Source organism: Pteronotus mesoamericanus, unplaced genomic scaffold (genome assembly GCF_021234165.1).
Source record: "Pteronotus mesoamericanus isolate MK-2021 breed Mesoamerican mustached bat unplaced genomic scaffold, CSHL_Meso_final contig_58, whole genome shotgun sequence".
Lineage (NCBI taxonomy): Eukaryota > Metazoa > Chordata > Mammalia > Chiroptera > Mormoopidae > Pteronotus > Pteronotus mesoamericanus.
In genome coordinates this window covers 5483281-5505414 of record NW_026555205.1, presented here as the reverse complement: position 1 = coordinate 5505414, position 22134 = coordinate 5483281, and the positions used below count along the sequence as shown (strand labels likewise).

The 22134-nt window shown below is 37.8% G+C and overlaps 1 protein-coding gene across 4 annotated transcripts in view; it reads left to right on the top strand.

The window, feature by feature from the left end:
• Nucleotides 1-22134, top strand: part of PAK3 (p21 (RAC1) activated kinase 3) — a 157134-nt gene that overhangs the window by 96363 nt on the left and 38637 nt on the right. For all 4 annotated transcript variants that reach the window (XM_054580363.1, XM_054580362.1, XM_054580361.1 and 1 more), the window contains 5 exons: nt 17188-17236; nt 17536-17648; nt 18947-19064; nt 20513-20612; nt 21602-21798. In XM_054580363.1, coding sequence (XP_054436338.1) covers nt 17188-17236; nt 17536-17648; nt 18947-19064; nt 20513-20612; nt 21602-21798 — 577 coding nt within the window. The remainder of the gene's footprint in view (nt 1-17187; nt 17237-17535; nt 17649-18946; nt 19065-20512; nt 20613-21601; nt 21799-22134) is intronic.

The following is a 22134-nucleotide window of genomic DNA, read 5'->3' as shown; positions in this document are numbered from 1 at the left end:
GAGAAGACTGAGAAAGTGGCCAGTGGGGTCCTGGTGCTGACTCACCCCCAATTCTACAGCTGCCATCTTGCTTAGGCTCACGACTCCCCTGAGTGGCAGCAGCACGAAAAGACACAATAGCCACGCCTACAGGAGGCTTGGCCCAAGCCTGATGTTGCACAAGCTAGGGTGCTGCGTACAGAGCAGCAGTCACAGATAGTAGATCCCTGGCTAAATGGACACAGAGTGGCCTAGAGATGCTTGAGGAAAGTCTGGAGACAGAGGCACTGGGGAGAGAAATGAGGGAGTAGTCAGGGGTATCCTGGTGCTGAATCCTCCCCCATATGGCAGAAGCCATTTGGCTCAGGCAGACTAATCGCCTGAGTGGCAGCAGTGTGAAAGGACCCAATAGACTGCCCCACGGGAGGGCCTTACATGACCCTGACTGCTGAGGGCAGAGTGACTACATTAATACCTGGAAAAGATAGACACAGACAATAGATTCCTGGACATCACTCATAGACTGCCTAGGTCAGATGGGGTCAACAAAGGATATTATCACAGACATATCCAGAAAGGAAGGGGGAAAAAAGCGCAGTTTCCTACCATAGAAATTCACACCACAAAGCCAGGAAATCACAGAAGATCGATTTAAGAAGAAGAAGCAAAAAAGAAGTCTCAGAATTAACTAGAAGAAAAAGAAACACCCTCCAATTGAAGGGAAAGGAGGAATCCCCAGAAAGAGAACTAAATGGAACACAGGCAAGTGAACTATCATATATTGAGTTTAAAAAAGTGGTTCTAAGGAAGCTCAATGAGCTCAAAGAGAATTACAAAAAACTACAGAGACACTATGAGGAACCTATTGCAAACTATATCACCATGAAAAGGGACACAGAAACCATCAATAAGAGAAAAGAAGAAATGAAGAATACAATTTATGAATTGAAGAATACAGTAGAAGAAATCAAAAGCAGGCTCAATGAAGTGGAGGATCGAATCACTGAACTGGAGGACAATGTAGAATAAAGCTCCCAGAAAGAGCAAGAAAATGAAAAAAGACTAAAAAAAAAAAAAAAAATGAAAAGGCATTGAAGGAAATGCAGGATAACCTGAAATGTAATAATATTCGTATAATAGGGATACCAGAAGAAGAAGAGGATGAGGAAGGGATAGAGAACCTGTTTGAAAAAGTAATGATGGAAAACTTCCCTAATTAGAGGAGAGAAAGAGTCATGCAGGTCCAGGAAGCTCAGAGGGTCCCATTCAAGAGGAACCCAATGAGGCCAACTTAGAGACACGTCGTCATTAAAATAGCAAATATGAAAGACAAAGAGAGAATTATAAAGGCAGCAAGGGAGAAACATGTAGTAACATATAAGGGAGCCCTGGTATGGATAGCAGCTGACTTCTCAACAGAAACAATACAAGCCAGAAGAGAATGGCAAAAAATATTCCATGTCATGGAAAGCAAGGGCCTGCAGCCAAGACTGCTCTACCCAGTAGGGCTCTCAATAAAAATGGAAGGTGAAGTAAGGAGTTTCACAGACAAAAGAAGGCTAAAAGGTTACACCTCCACCTAACCTGCACTAAAAGATACACTAAAGGGACTGCTTTAAGAAGTTGAAGAAAAAGAGTGAGAAGGAGAGGATCACAGGCACAAAGGGAAAAAATGAATAAGTAACTATCTGTAATTACTTTGAATGTAAATGGATTCAATGCATCAAACAAAAGACATAGGATAGCTGACTGGATAAGAAAACATGACCCACACATATACTGCCTACAAGAGACCCACCTCAGAACAAGGGACCTACACAGACTGAAAGTAAAGGGATGGAAAAAAATATTCCAAGCAAATGGACAGGGAAAATGTAGGGGTAGCAATACTTATATCAGACAAAATAGACTTCAAAACAAAGGCCATAAAAAGAGACCCAGAAGGACACTCTATAATACTCAAAGGAAGAACCCATCAAGAAAATATAAACATTGTAAACTTATATGCACCCAAATTAGGAGCACCCAAAATTATAAGGAAAATCTTGGTGGACTTCAAGAAAGATATAAACAGTAACACACTGATAGTAGGCTATTTAAAACCCACTGTCAACAATGGATAGATCTTCCAAACAAAACATCAACAAGGATATTTTAGAACTGAACGAAGAATTAGATCAAATGGACTTAACTGACATACACAGAACCTTTCATGCCAAAGTAGCAAAAGTACACATTCTTTTCAAATGCACATGAAACATTTTCAAAGGTAGACCAAATCATAGAACACAAAACAAGCCTCAACATATTCAGGAATTGAAATCATAACAAGCATTTTCTCAGACCACAAGGGCTTGAAGTTAGAAACCAACGTCAAGGGAAAAAAAAATTTAAACTCATGGAGACTGAATAGCACACTATTAAACAATGAATGGGTCGATAATGAGATCAAAGAAGAAATAAAAAATTTTCTGGAAACAAATCAAAATGCAGACACAACAGTCCAAAACCTATGGGACACAGAGAAGGCAGTCCTGAGAGGAAAATTCACAGCAATACAGGCCTACTTAAAAAAAAGATAGAAACATTTCAAATAAACAACTTAATGCTCCAGCTTCAAGAAGAAACATTTCAAATAAATGACTTAACCCTCCGGCTTCAAGAAGTGGAGAAACAACAACAAACAAAGCAAAGAGCAAGTAGGAGAAAGAAAATAATCAAGATCAGGGCAGAATTGAATGACATAGAGACTAAAAGAACAACTCAAAGAACCAACCAATCCAGGGGCTGTTTCTTTGAAAAGATAAACAAAATCAAGACTTTAAGCAGATTCATCAAGAAAAAAAGGGAAAGGACCAATTCAATAATATCAGAAATGAAAGAGGAGAAATTACCACAGAAATAAAAAGAATTGTAAGAAATTACCGTGAACAATTATATGCCAAAGAATTTGAAAACCTCAATGAAATGGACAAATTTTTAGAAAAATATAACTTTCCAGGACTGAATGAAGAACAAACAGAAAGCCTGAACATACTTGTAACAGCTGGTAAAATTGAAGGAGTAATCAAAAAACCTCGAACACAAAAAAAGCCCTGGACTGGATACTTTCACAGGAGAATTTTACAAAACATTTAAGGAAGTGGTAACCCCTGTCCTCCTCAGACTATTCCGAAAAACCCAAGAAGAGGGAAGACTCCAAAACTCTATTTATGAGGCCAGCATCATCCTAATCCCCAAACCAGATAAAGACACAATGAAGAAAGAAAACTACAGACCAATACCACTGATGAACATAGGTGCTAAAATCTTCAACAAAATATTTGCAAACCTCATTCAGTAATACATTAAAAAGATCATCCACCATGATCAAGTGAGATTCATCCCAAGGATGCAAGGATGTTTCACTATTTGCAAATCAATAAACATAATACATCACATAAACAAAAGGAAAGACAAAAACCACTTGATCATATCAATAGAGGCGGAAGAAGCATTTGATAAGGTACAGCAGCCATTTATGATAAAAAACGCTCAGCAAAGTGGGAATGAAGGGGGCATATCTCAACATTATAAAGGCCATATATGAAAAACCTTAAGCCAACCTCATACTCAATGGACTAAAACTAAAATCTTTCCCACTAAGATCAGGAACAAGAGAAGGATGTCTGCTTTCACCACTTCTATTCAACATAGTATTGGAAGTCCTAGCTGCAGCGATCCAACATTAAGAAGAAATAAAAGGCATCCAAATTGTAAAGGAGGAAGTAAAACTATCAATGTTTGCAGGTGACGTGATAGTCTACATGGGAAACCCCATAGACTCCTCCAAAAAACTCCTCGACCTAATAAATGAATTTGGCAAAACAGCAGTATACACAGTCAATATTCAGAAATCAAAGGCATTTTTGTACACCAGCAATGAAATATCATAATCAGAAATCAGGAAAAAAAATCCCCTCTGCTATAGCAACAAGAAAAATAAAGTACCTAGGAATAAACTTAACCAAGGAGGTACTCAGAAAACTATACAACACTGAAGAAAGAAATTAAGGAAGACACAAATAAATGGAAGTATATACCGTGCTCATGGATTGGATGAATTAACATCATCAAAATGTCCATACTACCCAGAGCACTTTATAGATTCAGTGCAATTCCTATTAAAATACCAATGACGTATTTCACAGGCATAGGACATTTAAAAAATTGATATGGAACCATAAATGACCCTGAATTGCAGAAGCAATTTTGAGAATGAAAAACAAAGTTGGAGGGATCACAATACCTGATACCAAAGTATGCTACAAGGCCACTGTAATCTAAACAGTCTGGTACTGGCATAAGAACAGGCACATAGATTAATGGAACAGAATAGAGAGCCCAGAAATAAACCCATGCTTTTATGGTCAATTAATATTCAACAAAGGGTGTAGAAGCATAAAATGGAGTAAAAATAGCCTCTTCAGCAAATAGTGCTGGGAGAGCTGGACAGGCAAAAAATTGAAATTCGACCACCAGCTTACACCATACACAAAAATAAACTCAAGATGGATAAAAGACTTAAATGTTATTCACGACACCATAGAAGTCCTACAGGAGAGCATAGACAGGAAACTCTCAGATATCCCATGTAGCAATATTTTCACCAATATGTCCTCTAGAGCAAGGGACATAAAGGAAAGAATAAACAAGTGGGACTTCATCCAAATAGGAAACTTCTGCATGGGTAAAGAAAACATCAGCAAAATGTAAAGGGAGCCAACCCTATGGGAAAATATATTTGCTAATGATACATCAGATACAGGTTTGATCTCCAAGATATATAAAGAGCTCCCTCGACTCCACTCCAAGAAGACAAACAATCCAATTAAAAAATGGGTGAAGGACCAGAACGGACGCTTCTCCAGTGAGGACATACACAGGGCCCAGAGACATATGAAAGCATGCTCATCATCACTAGCCATCAGGGACATGCAAATTAAAACCACAGTGAGATACCACTTCACACCACTGCACTGTTGGTGGGAATGCAGCCATTGTAGAAAACAGTATGGAATTTCTTCAGAAAACTAGAAATGGAACTGCCTTTTCACCCAGCGATTCCACTGCTGGGATTGTACCCTAAGAATCCCAAAACACCAATTCAAAAGAACCTATGTACCCCAATGTGCATAGCAGCACAGTTGACAATAGCTAAGTGTGGGAAGCAACCTAAGTGCCCATCATTAAATAAGTGGATCCAAAATCTATGGTACCTTTACACAGTGTAATACTACACAGCAGAAAGAAAGAAAGAGGTACTACCCTTCACGATGGCATAAATGGAACTGGAGAGCATTGTGCTTAATGAAATAAGCCAGGGGGTGAAAGACAAATACCCTATGATCTCACCTATAAATGGAACCTAATCAACAAAGGAAGCAGGGAAGGAAAATATGACCAGCAACATTGAAAGAAGGAAGAAACCGACAGGGACGGGAGGGAGGGAGTGAAGGAGGGAGAGGTGTAATGGGGAGGGGAAGGACCAGGGTCATTTCAAGGGACAGGTGTGAAGGACACATGGATGAAACTAAAGTGGGCAAGGATTGAGGGGGGAAAGTGGGGGAGCAGGGGAGAATGGTGGTGGGTAAATGGAGACAAATATATTGGAACAATAAAAAATTTTTAAAAAACACATAGTCCAAGAAAGAAAAAAATTACATGATGAATAACATCATTTTTAGAGAAACTGGCAAAGCATTGTACAGCATAGAACTCAGGGATAAGTGCTGAGAATAAAACCTTTGACTTGTTTTTCTTTATTTTAGAAACTATGGGCAGGAGTAGAAGTGTTGTCCAGTGTGTTTACAGAGTGATTAAATATTTGCTTCCTCATTGGATCTATTTTGGCCAATACATAGTAGAACACTGCTATAAGGCACTAAATAAATGTAGTCTGAGCTTTACACTAGGTTTTGTGATGAAGGAGATTAGAAGTAATTTAGCATTTATGAAGAACAATGTTTATGATGGAGGAAAGGAAGATGCTCTTTATTCTCTTAAATGCACGGAGTAGTGTGCTGTCCCTTGTAAAGAAAGGTGATGCTATTCAGTCAACCACCATTAGCAGAGTTTGCCATTTAAGTTGTTTTTTACAGCCATAGTAATGGGCTTGTGTTAAGCAACCTGCCCCGCTTTCCTGTCTAGTCCCTCTTAAAACCAATAGTGCACATTGTAGAACAGCTACTTAAACTGTATGTTGGAGTGAGTAGGTTAGAGTTATCCAGCCTTTCCAGGGATTATGCTCTATAACTGTGGCCTCATTATCACTAGACTGTATAACCCAGTGAACTCCCTGGCCCCATATCCATAATGTGTTAGAGATCTATTTAAAATTAAATGACCATGAATACTCTGAAATGTCATACCCTAGCTGAATCAGATTTATAATCCTTATAATTAAAAACATTACCACTGTGACATGGCTACATTCTGTATACCTAGAAAAGGACTGAGTTGACATGATTCTTACATAATTTTATTTTTTTAAATTTAGTAATACACTTTTGTGCAGCAAATCACATAAAATAAAACACTGTTAAACTCTCTCTCTGAAGTTATTGTGTATAAATGGTAACACTGTTCATCTCCATTCCTGATCCCTAAAAGTCTTATATCTCAACAAAACAATCAAATGTATAGTGGATAGTTTGGAAAATGTGATATCTATGTATTTTTTATGTCAAGTGCATTAATATACCAAGATGATCTCTAAACAAGTGCCTAAAAGTAGTAACTGTACCTTAAATACTCAGCAGAAGATTAGTCCAATTCTAAGAACTAATCCTTGAACCAGTCCGCTCTTTCCACATGACCAAATTGTAACTGAGTCAGAAAACAGAAGAACCATCTTGTATATTTATGCCAATGGAATCAAATGTACCATGTTCAGGGACAAACTAAATGGCCTTCAAGGGGTACATGGACTAAGTGTGCAGAAAATTAGAGACAAGTGAAACACAGGAGTAGGCAAATCTAAGTTTACAGTTGTTTATACAATAATACAATAATTAGTAATAACAATACAAGAATAAACTCTGTTTCTCCTACTCACAACTTTAAACTGACTTTTGCTCACCTCTGTATTTTGGGGAGGCAGTTTAGCATAATAGGTACAAAGGCAGACTTTGGGTAGAACCACACTTGCACTTAGCATTGATGTAAAAATGCTAAATATAGCATCATCAAATGGTGGTTAGGGCATGGACTGTGGAGTCAAACCAATGCATTTTTTTAGCTTAGCTTGTGACTAACATGTAAGCTTAGATGTGCTATTTACATTTCCCTGTTTCACTTTCCTTGTTTGTAAAATGAGGATGCTAGAACTTGCCTCATAAGTTTGTAGAGAGTGAGCATTAAGTGAGATCATTCATACACTACAGTGAGCAAGCAGAAAGTAAGTCTCAATAAATAATAGACTTTTCTAACAGCAGCAACAACAGTAGAAATGGGAATAGATGTCAAAAATAACCATCCTTAATGTGGATTAAACTCCTGACTCTGATCTCATTAACATCAGATTTATACTTGTAAAATCTTAAATGTGAATATTGCCCTATCCTTCTGGCTCCCTCACACTTATTCTCAGGAAAATCTCCTTGGATTCCATTGAGCTCTCAAGTCCTTTTGCCCTTTTCTTTTTCTCCCAGTCCATGAGCTTCCTACTAGCCTCACTTCCCTGCCCTCTTTCTCTCCTATAATTCATTTATATACTGGAATTAGAGTGATTTATCTAAATTATAACTCTTACCATGTTGCCACTTTGGCAATGACTCATGATAATGGTTTGACATTGGCTCTTAGAAGGAAACATCAAATCCTGGTGAAAATTGCTGATAATTAAACTGACTAGTCTTGGGAGGATAAGGGAGAAATGGTGAATTGTGTATTTATTTCTGGATTCTTTAGGATAGATGCCAGTGTTTTCATTTGAGTAATGATTGCTTGTCCAAGTCAAGGAGAAACAGTTGATAAAGCATCTAATTGTGATTCCAAGAACCCCGCAATACACATCACACTCTAATTGATGATGAGGCCCAAAGGTTGAAAAATTGGTTGATTTAATATTCTTGAACCATAGTGTAGGTTAACTGAAAATTTTTCACTCAAAATTAGGAAACTTTTCTTACTTCCTAGCTGTGTCATCTTGGATGATCTCTATTGTTCCTTCAGTCTTGATCATGCTTGATTTTTTTATTCCATCTGAATGTCTGAGTCTTGTAATAAATAGACAAAAGTATCATCATAAACAAATGTTCTCCTTACAGAAATCTGGCTCCAATATAATTGGAAAGGATGGATAATAGGGGTTAATATAATTAAATGTCAAAAAATCAAGTTATAATCTGTGGGTGATGATGAAATTTGATGATGATGATGTCAGTGATTTTTTTAAGATTTTATTTATTTATTTTTAGAGAGGGGAAGGAAGGGAGAAAGATACAAGAGAAACATCAATGTGTGGTTGCCTCTCACGTGCCCCCTAATGGGGACATGGCTCACAACCCAGGCATGTGCCCTGACTGGGAATTGAACTGGTGATCCTTTGGTTCATAGGCCAGTGCTCAATCCACTGAGCCATACCAACCAGGGCAGATGCTTGGTAATATTTATTAGCAATTACTATATGCCAGGATTGGTTTTAAATACTGTATACATGTGATCCTATAATCCTGAGCCACAGAAGGGTTAAATTACTTACCTAGGTTTACATAACTAGGAACTGGTAGGATTTGAACCTGGGAAGATTTGAGTAGATGGAGGTGAGGACTACTGTTCTTAACCCATCAGTGAGCAAAAGGAGAGCTTTAATAGATGAATAAGAGAATGGGAGATATTCATATTCACATCTATACCAATTGGAATATGGAAAGGTGTTAGAATTCTGCTGCAGAGAGATGTTAGAGCTGTTAAGATGGAGCTGGAGACAAAACACTAAATTTTACTCTGCAGGTTAGTACCTGACTATACGCATTTGAGTTGAGGATTCTACACAGGTTGGAAGTTAGGCCAGCCAATAACTTATTGGTCAAAGCAGTGAATTCCAAATTCCTAACAACATGTTTGGTGTGGGGGTCATGTGTGGAAAGTGCAGTGGAGGAATATGTTACTATTTTAATATTAGGGACAAGAGTTGGAGGAAAGAAAAATGGCTCCCATTAGACAGTTACATGTATGCAATAAGGTGGGTAAAATAAGAGAGGAGAAAAGCTTGTTTTTGAGTTAATAACTGATGTCCTAGAGTTTCAGGGTCTGAAACCTGTGTGGATTTGGATTCTGGGCAATTCTATAGCACAGAATGCCAAAAAAAAAAAAAAAAAAACCCAAAATACTGTGATTCCATGGCTAGAACTCTAGCAATTTTAAGACAATGATGTGCTGAGGGAGGTGGGGTGTGTAAAAAATCACAAGGATTTGAAAAGTAAAGCTCTGGAGATGTTAAACACTAATCTCCCTTGCACTCCAAGTCAATCACAATTTTAGCCCCCAGGACAGTGGGAACGGGCTTAGGGACTAAGGGATGGGGTCTGAAAACAGAGAAGGCCATGTAGGCAGGAATTTGGGGACAAGAATTTTGGGCCTCCCTCCCTAGGCTTTAACTAGAACAGCTCCCATTTTATATTGAGTGTTTCTGCATATAATAATGGTTTCTTCATTTGATAAAGGCATTCCAAACTTAAAGAAAAAACAAACTATTTCAGTAAGTTCAAAAAAAAAGGACATGGAACTTCTAAGTACTCTACTATTCCTCGCCTTTTTGAAAATAATTTTGGATGCTAAGAAGAATGTTTTGGCTGGGAGACTGGGGAGAACTAACAACTCAGTAAATCACTGATCCTCTACTGTGAAACCAATAGTGGTACCAGCAACAGTTATGGCAATAATAGCAGTTACCATATTAAACATCAACTCTGATCTGGGCTCAGGGTTAAATGCTTAAGCAGACTGTGCCATTTAGTTCTCTGTAGTTCTATGAGATAGATATTTTCATTACCTAATTTTGCAGATATCATCAATTTTTTGTACCCAAAGGAACTGAGCAAGTGGTCTACGTAGATAGGAATAAACCAAGTAAAGGCATTTCTATTTCATCCTACGTATAGATTAAAATATTTGCTCAGGGCTTATGCAGCTGAAATACGTACAAGATTCAGGTGATCTATTCCTTTAAACTCAGGCAATCCTGAGTTTGGAAGGTAAAATCTCAACCTGGACCCTAATATTAGAAATGCCTGATAGTTTTTTCCAAGAGGGAAAAGTTTTATATAGATTTAAATTAAAGAAGAAATGTTTCCTTCATAGAAATGCAAGGTTTTATTGCAATTGCATGTTTGCTTAAAAATACTTTTTTTTTATTTTTTGAATTTATAAATCATGTTTATTCTATTACAGTTCTCTCTATTTTTACCTCTTTACCCCCCTCCACCCATCCCACCACCAACCCCCACTCCCACAGTCAATTCCAACTCTGTTGTCCATGTCCATGGGTCATTCATACATGTTCTTTGCCTAGTCCCTTCTCCTTCTTACCACCATTGTCCTCTTTCCCCATCCCCTCTGGTCACTTTCAGTCTGCTCCATGTTTCCGTGACTGTGGTTTATTTTGTTCATTAGTTTATTTTGTTGAATAGAGTCCACTTATAGGTGAGATCATATGGTATTTGTCTTTCATCAACTGGCTTATTTCACTTAGCTTAATAGTCTCCAATTTCATCCATGTTGTTGCAAAAGGTAGGATTTCCCTCTCTGTTTCTCTCTTTCTTTTTTTCTTAAATGCAGTTTGATTTTATTTATTTATTTATTTATTTATTTATAAAATTTATTTACTTTTAAAATACATTTGTCTCTGCCTCCCCCCCACCTCTTTCCCTTGCTCCCTCCCACCTTCCCTCCCTCAGCTCTTCCCCTTTGGTTTTGTCCATGAGTCCTTGCTATATGTTCCTTGACTTTCCCCTTCCCTTCCCTTTCCCTGCCCCCGCTTCCCTCTTGTCTCTGTTGATTTCTCTTCCTTTCAGTGTTGCTGGTCATATTTTCCTTGCGTCTTTGCATTGTTGCTTAGGTTCCGCTTATAGGTGAGATCATATGGTATTTGTCTTTCGCCCCCTGGCTTATTTCGCTTAGCATGATGCTCCCCAGTTCCATCCATGCTGTCGCAAAGTTTAGTACTTCTATTTTTCTTTCTGCTGCATAGTATTCCATTGTGTATATGTACCATATGGTTTGATCAAATCATCTACTGATGGGCATTTAGGTCGCTTCCAACACTTGGCTATTGTAAATTGTGCTGCTATGAACATTGGGGTGCATAGGTTCTTTTGTATTGGCGTTTTGGTGTTCTCAGGGTATAGTCCCAGCAGGGGAATCCCTGGATCAAAAGGCAGTTCCATTTTCAGCTTTCTGAGGAAATTCCACACTGCTTTCCATAGTGGCTGCACCAGTCTGCATTCCCACCAACAGTGTACTAGGGTTCCCTTTTCTCCACAGCCTCGCCAGCACCTGTTGTTTGTGGATCTGTTTATGATGGCCATTCTGACCGGTGGGAGGTGGTACCTCATGGTGGTTTTGATCTGCATTTCTCTGATGGCTAGTGATGCTGAGCATCCTTTCAAATGCCTCTGGGCCCTCTGTATCTCCTCCTTAGAAAAGCATCTGCCCAGGTCCTTTGCCCATTTTTTGATTGGATCATTTGTCTTCTTGGAGTAGAGTCGAGTGAGTTCTTTATATATCTTGAAGATCAAACCTCTATCTGATATATCATTAGCAAATATATTTTCCCATATGGTTGGCTCCCTTTTCATTTTGCTGACGTTTTCTTTAGCCATGCAGAAGCTTCTTATTTTGATGAGGTCCCACTTGTTTATTCTTTCCTTTATGTCCCTTGCTTTAGGAGACATATCAGTGAAAAAATTGCTGCGTGGGATATCTGAGAGTTTCCTGCCAATGTTCTCCTCTAGGACTTTGATGGTGTTGCAACTTATATTTAAGTCTTTTATCCATCTTGAGTTTATTTTTGTGTATGGTGTCAGCTGATGATCCAATTTCAATTTTTTGCATGTAGCCGTCCAGCTCTCCCAACACCATTTGTTGAAGAGGCTGTTATTACTCCATTTTATGCTTCTGCCCCCTTTGTCAAATATTAGATGTCCATAGAGACCTGGGCTTATTTCTGGGCTTTCTATTCTGTTCCACTGGTCTATGGGTCTGTTCTTGTGCCAGTACCAGATTGTTTTGAGTATGGTGGCTTTGTAGTAGAGTTTGATGTCCAGTATTGTGATCCCTCCTACTTTGTGTTTCTTTCTCAAAATTGCTGCGGCTATTCGGGGTCATTTATGGTTCCATATAAATTTTTGAAATGTCTGTTCTATTTATTTTTTAAATGTCAAATATATTATAAAATATTAAAAAAACTTTAAAACCATTATAAAGTCTCAGCAATTAAACCAACATGACACCTGCACAGAAATAATCAAGTAGATCAATGAAATATAATGAGCACTCTAGAGACAAACATATGTATCTGTCTAACAATATAATATATGATGAAGTTGATATTTCAAATCAATGGGTAAAATAAGGCTTATTCAACAAATAAGGTGCATGGACCACTATTACTTAAAATAAAACAAATATAGAACCCTATTTCACACATTATACAAGAAATATTCAGATGAGGTAAAAATCAATATGTAGAATCTAAGGAGTTTTAGAAGAAAATAGAACTAATATTTTTCGTGACCTGAAGTAAAATATTCAAACCCAGAAGCTATAAAGTAAATATAAAAATATGACTATATTAAACATTTAACTATATTGTAATATACATATAAAAAGTTGAAGCATAAGAAATAGAATAGAAAAGTATTTGCGCACATCTAAAACATGGTTAATAGGTTGTTTTTCTGTTTGTTTGTTTTATTAGGGAGAAAAGTTCTACAAACCTCTAATCGATAAATGAATAAAGAATACCAAAAAGTCATTTAAAGCTTTTTTTTTAAATAATAGAAATAGGCAAAAAAATATACAAAAACAGGTTTAGTTTCAACAAATAGTAAAGGAACAATTAAAATAACATGACTGTCACAATCAGATTAATGAGTATTTAAAATATTGGTAAGATCAAGTATTGGCAACTGAAAGGAACTGGGTATTCATGGAAATTTTTTCTTCATCTTAAAGCAGCCATCTTAGCATATTTTGCAGTTCTGGTTTGGTAGAGGTGTATTCTTTTAGCATTCTTTTGTCTGGGAAACTCCATATTTCACCTTCCATGTCAATTGAGAGCCTTGCTGGGCAGAGCAGTTTTGGTTGCAGAACTTTGCTTTTCATGACTTGTAACACTTCTTGCCAGTCTCTTCTGGCTTACAGTGTTTCTGTTGAGGAATCAGCTGCTAGCTGTACCGGGGCTGCCTTATATGTTACTACCTCTTTCTCCCTTGCTTACTTTAGGATTCTGTTTGTCTTTGCTATTTGCCATTTTAATGATGATGTGTCTTGGAGTGGGCCTCATTGGGTTCCTCTTGAATGGGACCCTCTGAGCTTCCTGGACCTGTGTGACTCTTTCTCTCCTCAAATTAGGGAAGTTTTCCATCATTACGTTTTCAAACAGGTTCTCTATCCCTTCCTCATCGTCTTCTTCTTCTGGTATCCCTATTATACGAATATTATTATGTTTCAGGTTGTCCTGCAGTTCCCTCAATGCCTCTTCATGCTTTTTGAGTCTTTGTTCATTTTCTTGCTCTTTCTGTGAGCTTTTTTCTACCTTGTCCTCCAGCTTGCTGATTCGTTCCTCAGCTTCATCTAGCCTGCATTTGATTCCATCTACTGTGTTCTTCAATTGAGAAATTGTAGTCTTCATTTCCTTTTGTCTCTTATTGATAGTTTCTATGTCCTTTTTCATGGTGATATAGTTTACAGTAAGTTCCTCATAGTTTCCGTGTAGTTTTTTGTAATTCTTTCTGAGCTCACTGAGCTTATTGAGCTTCCTTAGAACTGTTGTTTGGAACTCAATATCTGATAGTTTACTTGCCTCTCTTTTAGTTCTCTTTGTGAGGATTCCTCCTTTCCCTTCAAGTGCAGCGAATTTCTTTGTCTTCCCATTATTTGTGAGACTTTCTTCTTTTGCTTCTGATTCTTAATTTGATCTGTCTTGACCTCCTGACTTTGTGGTATGAACTTCTATGATTGGAGACCGCTGTTTTTACTCTCTGGATCTGCTTCTGATGATGTCAGATATTGAGCCTGTGTGACCTTAGACAGTCTGTTCGAGACTTCCAGTTATCTTCTGTCTGTGGCTGTCTCCTTTAGATGTTAATCTATTCACTCTGCTTTCAGCAGGGTGCCTTAGACAGCTCAGGGCAGGGTAGAGTCCCTCCTGGGGGTGGGGTTATTGGGTCCTCTCATGCTGCTGTCGGATGGGGGAGGAGTCCATACTAGGATCCCACCAGCTACTCTCTCCGTTCTCTCCCAAAAGCCTCCATCCCCAGTATCTCCTCAAGTGTCTCCAGACCTCTGTGTGCCCCCTTTAGCTAGGGATCTACTGTCTGTGGCTGCCACTCTGCACTCAGCGGGCAGCTTAGACTGCACAGGGCCGGGTGGCATCCCACCAGGGGGTGGGGCTATTGGGTCCTTTGACACTGGTGCCGCTCAGGGGGAGTGGTTTCCACCTGAGCAAGATGGCTGCTGCCGCATGGGGGATGAATCAGCACTGAGATCCCACAGGCTATTCTCTCCGTTCTCTCCTCAAAGCCTACTCCCCCAGTCTCTCCTCAGGCGTCTCTAGCACATTCTCGCCCACCATTGCTGGAGACCAGGGTTAGTGGCTGCAAATAAAACTGTATGCTTTCGCCCTTTGAACGGTTCTTTGCGGCTCCAGCCACTGGTCTCTGGCAGAGAGCAACCTTGCTTCTTTTCGCAGCCGGCTGTTTTCTGTGTACTTTTTGGACTCTGGTGTGTGGGCTAGAGATCCTCGCTTTTGGTTTAGACACCACTTTTCTCAGGGGATCCAACTGGCCGTTTCAGTATCCTTCTGGTGCTGCCGCCTGTGCGCGCCCCGCCCACCTTCTCGAGTCTCTACTGCACTCCTTACCAGTTATATTGCACTAAAGCTGATTCTTCTGTCTCTGAGGTTACAAGGCTCCTCTCTTGCTATTGTTCAGTTGTTTGTTCCAGGTGATTTCTCCACAATTTTGTTGTAATTCCAGGTTTGTCCTGTGAGGAGATCAGTGTGACTTCCACTCACTCCTCTGCTATCTTGATTCTCCTGAAAATAGTTTTATTAATTTGTTTATTCAACAGATACTTATTGAACACCAACTAAGTGCTCTCAGCTCAGAATTTCAAACATAAAAAATTAGGAGACCTATTTAATTACTATAATCAAAGGAATTTCTGAAATTACCAAATACTAGTTTAATGGCTCCTAGTGATTGAGCCTGATTTCTCACTTTAATTTCAATAGATATTTAAATACCGATGGAAAATGACAGGAACATTTTTTAAATTTTAGATTATGGAATCAAAGAACTTTAAAAATAGAGTCTCAGATTTCCTATGTTTTGCAGGTCAGAGGGACAGGCTTAGAAATTGTAAACTCTGTAACAGTGGCCAGGTTTCTTAACCTCTCTGAGCCTCAGATTCCGTATCTATAACATGGGGGTAATAGCACTTGCATTATAGAAAATGGTAAGGATTACATAAGAAAATTTATATGAGGTTTTTAGTGCATAACTAGAAGTCTCAAACTGACTGTCTAAGGTCAGACAGGCTCAATATCTTACATCATCACAGGCAGATCCAGAGAGTAAAAACAGCGGTCTCCAATCATAGAAGTTCACACCACAAAGTCAGGAGGTCAAGACAGATCAACTTAAGGAATTGGAATTAGTAAAAGGAATTAATGACACACAGAACATGCTCTATACATGTTTACTGTTATTGTGATCATTATTTGCCAAGTGAGGGAACTGAAACAGAGAGTGAAAATGACTAGCCAAGGTCATGTAGCTTTTTAATGTTAAGGCAAATATTAGAACTCAAATCTCTAATAGTACTCAAATAGTCCTTTTACTATACCACCCATAATTCCTAGAAGTAGGTAATGTAAACTTCCTAGGCCTGAAGTAAATATTTTAGCCCATCCAGAGAGAAGAATTACAGATAAATGGCTGGCATAACAAGAGAATTCCTACACTCAAAAAACAAAACAGCAAACGATAAATATAGAACAAATGAGAAATAACAATTTCCAGAAAATTTAGATAGAAGTGTTGGAGCTTTGTTATGCCTGGTGAGTCACAGAACTGATCTCTATCTGAATTCCTTTATTTACCACAAATATTTCTACAAAAATGGCTAGGTTTTTCCTTTTTCTTTTAGATGGAGGTGGGGAGGTGGTTCATAATGCATGAGTGTTTCTCAAAGCCTTGCCATGAATTGAGCTTTGCTAGATAATTTATATTTACAAAGCAAGGAACCATGTAACTGAAGTTAGAAAGGAAAAATGAATGCCACCAAAAGTCAAGAAATGCTAGATTTTAAATGGATTGTGGACTGGAGTGTAACCTCCTAGTAGAAGCTGTTGAGAAATTTAGCCAAAGGAAAATGAAATGGCTCAGCACTAAAGCCATGTTGTTATTGGTTTGTGTAGTACCGTACAGATAAGTACAGCATTGAGGGTATTTGATTGATTGAATGAAGATATTCTTAAGAATTAAAATATATATTTTAAAAGCCACTCTGTCCGTATGTTAAAAGAAACAATTAATTTACACTTGCCTAAACAAACAAAAAAAGATATATTCTTTCCTAAACTGTATTTCAGTTTAATTAGAGAACTGCAGTGTTGGTTGTTGCAATGTGTAAGGAATATTTACAATGTTCCAGGAGATTCCTAAAAGGAGCAAGGCCATTTTGCTCAATTTATTACTGTGAGTGCCATGGCACACAGACTGCTGCCAGGAACTCTGACTGGAGTTCCTAGTCAACCAAAAGGATATGTCATGATTATTTCAAGAGTAGTTCCTTTACGAAATGGTTGTTATTTTTTTTTACTTCACCTTTTAATCTTTAGTTGGCTGATATTCCTCTCCTAAAATTAATTACATTTATTTAAAAGAAAATATATTGACAATACTTTGCTTATGCAGTTGATAATTTTCACCTCCACAGGGCATCAGGTACTGTTTATACAGCACTAGACATTGCAACAGGACAAGAGGTAAGTGCTAACATTCAATCTTGATTTTTATTTTCCTTTATTCATATTGATCAGATTTCTTCTTTGATATATCTATGCCTGAAAAAAAAGTGGGTAGCACTGGATTGATGTTAGAGTTTTCTTTATTGGTGTCCAAAGTTTCTGAAGGGAATAGTTTACTCATGATTAACCTCAGAAAGGGGAATGGGTTTGTGGCACCAAGTAAAAGTTTACTAAGATAAAGAATTTGTATACCCCAAAATGTGGATGTTTGTTTTAGCCTAATTATACTTCATTCCTATATTTTAATCACCATTCAGGTGGCCATCAAGCAGATGAACCTTCAACAGCAGCCCAAAAAGGAATTAATTATTAATGAAATCCTAGTCATGAGGGAAAATAAGAACCCCAATATTGTTAATTATTTAGATAGGTAAGTGTTTTCTCTCATTATGCAGTTGCTTTTTTTTATGGGATGTCATTCTCTTGACCAATTATTTTATTTAGGATTTATTTATTTACTATTCATTCTATAAATATTTCTCAAATTCTACAAAATAGTAGAATATCAGATCTATTGCTAAACTTGCATCCACTTACCTTTGTCCATCCATCAAACATTTGAAGACATATTTTATACTGTTACACATTTTAAACATGAGCATTTGTGTAATTTCCCCTTGAGGATCATGACTTTGTGTTGGCAGGAAATAGCCTATTGCATATAGGAGAGGGCTGTGGTGCATCAAATGTTTCACCAAGTGTTTGTTTGAAGCCAGTGCAGTCTCTAGGTGTCTAAGTGAGGGAGACTGTCTACAGTAGCCCTGCTCTAATGGATGTTTTGTGAAAAACTGACAATGAGACCCAGGGACTTGAAACTTTAATCTCAAACCTTTCTCCTGGACCAGGTAATTAATGTCTCTTTCATCAGTGGTATTAGCAAGTGGATTATAAATAGACATTTAAAGACAGCACCAGCTCTTGAGGTTAACATCTGTCTCATTCAGTTTCACTAAGTGTTTGTTTAGCACCACTGTCCTGTGTGCTCTGGGGATGGGGTACAGAAGAAATAAGACTAGGTCTACAACCTCAGTAAGCTTAACATATTTATTTCTGTTTTGTGCCAGGTATACCAGTGGTACTGAAGGAGAAAAAAGAGGGGCAAAAATAGGAGAGTCAAATTTTACAGTAGAAATCACTGTTTCAGAAAGTGTCACAATTGACTTTTATAAGAACTGGCACCTCAGCACAGTAAATCCACTGCAAACATGAATCACTTTGATTTAGTGACTGAAAACATTTCAGTAATCAATTCAGTAGAATGGAAAATAATGCCAAGATCTGAATAAAGAGCCTATAAATCTGTATGCCATGGGACACTTCAGTCCAAGAAGTCAACATTGTGGCTCGAGTTATCCAAAAGGGCTATTCCTTGATCCTGCTCATTGAAACTAGCTTTTATAAGGCATATAGTAGTCAGTTAACCAGAGGTGTCCTTGCTCTTTTCCCTCCTCCACGGTACAGTCGTATCTGATGATCCTTTGGTTTCTATGCATATTCTCTTCTAATGTTAAGCAAGTGTCTCATTATCACCATCACTGATACTATCTTCTTGTTATGTAATATAACCAAATGCAAAAAGACTGATTGCAAATTGCCTTCTTAATGGGAATATGGAAGAATCCCCACTTTCTCAGGCCTGAGTCAAAGTCTTTTTCTTCTTTGTTATAGCTACTTAGTGGGTGATGAACTATGGGTAGTCATGGAATACTTGGCTGGTGGCTCTTTGACTGATGTGGTCACAGAGACCTGCATGGATGAAGGACAGATAGCAGCTGTCTGTAGAGAGGTAAGAAAATAGAACATTTCTAGATGACAAGAACACCAAAATTGGAAGTCATTTCTTTATCTCTGATTACTCAGAATGTTTATAACATCAAAGTAATAATAGCACATATTTTCTACTGAAAAAAATTTGGAGAGCTTAAATTCTGTTTAAATCCTAATGTAATAGCACTCCCCTTCCCCTACCTCGGCAGCTCCTTGTTTATTTTAATTGTTTTGCTATGGATCTTTTGAGTTCCATTATGCCATTTACAGGGTACAATATGTAAGCCTGCTTTTTAAGTTTCATGGAACATGGAAAACAGTACTGTTGGCATGGAACTTCTTTCTCACTTGAAGGAATTTTTACATGGTAGTTACTTTGTCTTGGATGTGCAATGTGAGCCATGTGAAAATACAGACTATATTATAATCCTATCTTTTTCTAGAAGGTAATTTAACCAAGGTCTTTCCTTAGCCCAGGAAGTAGTTGCATTCACAGTATAAATTTGGACATCCCTCATAGCCCTCTTGTGTGTCTAAGTGTCTGCCTCTTTTCCAATAACAGTGTTGTATACCTATTTTCAAGCTAAACCAACTATATTTTATTATATTATTTTTTCAATATTAAAAAACACTCTTCATTGGAATTTTATATTGGGCATTACCATCTACCAGATTCATTGTGGGGAGGTTTTCTATAGATACAATTAGGAATCCTGACCCACTGAAACTTAAAAAACAATGATAGAAAAACAAAACCAAATAATTTCAACTAGTCCTTATTTAATCTCAAAATTTCACTTAAATTTCTTCCTTGCTTGTTCTCCTCCCATTCTCATTTTTCACTCCTCAAACAGGCTCACATATCCACTAAACGCATATATTTTCTATTCATGTAATATATCAAACTTATAATATTTAGGAGAATATTTGACCCTGAGCCTGTTGATTCCATATTATAGTATTGCAATGCAAAGCCACTTGCAAACAAGCACCTATAGTTACTTCATAGTAGGTCCCCAAACCTGGGTGTCCATCAGAAATAGCTTGCGGCACTTCTTTTAAATGCAGATTCCTGGTCCCCACATTAGACCTACTGAAACAAATCATACCATGGAAGCAGAAGCTTACTGCATCTGTTTAAAACCAAGCTGAATCCATACCCTCTAGATAACTAGTTCAAAGTATGATTATATTAATTGGTTAGTTTGACTATATTAAGGACTTAGTGCTATTCATCACACTATCACTCTTCATGTCCTAGTCTGACTCAGGAGTTTCATATGTATAATGCTAAATCACATCACTGATATAAATGGTAATGTGATTTCAAAATGGTGTTAAAACACTTAGTAATCTATTTCACTTGACAACGTAAAATTATACCCTTCCCAAAATTTATCTAGGTTAAACTTAGTTTTAAAACTTATCTGTGATATAATCAGTACTTTTTTTTTCCTGACCCAATAGTGCCTCCAAGCTTTGGATTTCTTGCACTCAAACCAGGTGATCCATAGAGACATAAAGAGTGACAATATTCTCCTTGGAATGGATGGCTCTGTTAAATTGAGTAGGTATTTTGGTTCTGATTGTGTTTAAGAGTGTATTGGGGGAATTCTGCTCTTTTACTGTCTATCTTGAGAAGAAAATGGCTATTGAAAGTGATTGGTTTGAAAGCATTTAGAGCCCAGTTTTAAAAAGATTGTTTTTTTTAATTTAATTTTATTTTTTCAAATACATTTGTCTCTGCCTACCCCCACCACTTTCCCTTGCCCCCTCCCTCCTTCCCTCCCTCAGCTCTTCCCCTTTGGTTTTGTCCATGAATCCTTGCTATATGTTCCTTGACTTTCCCCTTCCCTTCCTTTTCCCCCACCCCGCCTCCCTCCTTCCCTCATGTCTCTGTTGATTTCTTTTCCTTTGAGTGTTGCTGGTCTTATTTTCCTTGCATCTTTGTATTGTTGGTTAGGTTCCGCTTATAGGTGAGATCATATGGTATTTGTCTTTCGCCCCCTGGCTTATTTCACTTAGCATAATGCTCTCCAGTTCCATCCATGCTGTCGCGAAGTTTACTAGTTCTTTTTTTCTTTCTGCTGCGTAGTATTCCATTGTGTATATGTACCATGATTTTTTGATCCAATCATCTACTGATGGGCATTTAGGTTGCTTCCAACACTTGGCTATTGTAAATTGTGCTGCTATGAACATTGGGGTGCATAGGTTCTTAAAAAGATTGTTTAATGCTGTGTTTCTGTAGATTGTGACCAGATTTTGGGGGGGGTTAATATTTCAAAATTCTTAGTGACTTCCATCTGCTGGATGACACATAATAAGACTGAAATGTCCTGTAAGTTAGAGGGAACCAGACTGACATCACATCAGTCAGCTATTTCAGACTCTATTAAAATCAGGACCAGCCGAGGTGTAAGGTAACAAGGATATGAGCTAGACAGTTATGGATGCTCAGTGCCTAACAAAGGAAAGTACAGTCATATATGAAAGTGACTTATTATAAAATAAAAATAGTTTGAGCTGATTTTAAGTGACTTTTCTTCTCTGCAGCTGACTTTGGGTTCTGTGCCCAGATTACCCCTGAGCAAAGTAAACGAAGCACTATGGTGGGAACCCCCTATTGGATGGCACCTGAGGTGGTGACTCGAAAAGCTTACGGTCCAAAAGTTGATATCTGGTCTCTGGGGATTATGGCAATTGAAATGGTGGAAGGTGAACCCCCTTACCTTAATGAAAATCCACTCAGGGTAAGTCAAAAGAAAACTCAGGTACTTCATCCTCAGGTAAAGGAAAAGGTGAAATGTCATTTCTTGTCTTCACCAGAATTGGCCAGAATGGGCTCTTTCCTGGGACAGGTAACATAGAAGCTTCAAGTTATAATTTTCAAAATTACTATGAGTTATTTTGTTTCTTTTAAGATATCTCAACAGTTTTTCCAGTGTTCTGATATCAGTATTTCTAATAGCAGGGATCCTTAAAAATTTTTTTAAATAGGCTTCTGCTGTTACAAAAACCTTTTGTTTACAAAAAGAAAGCAAGATGTGGGAATAAAAGAGTCATTTTATTATATGCTATGGTTAAAT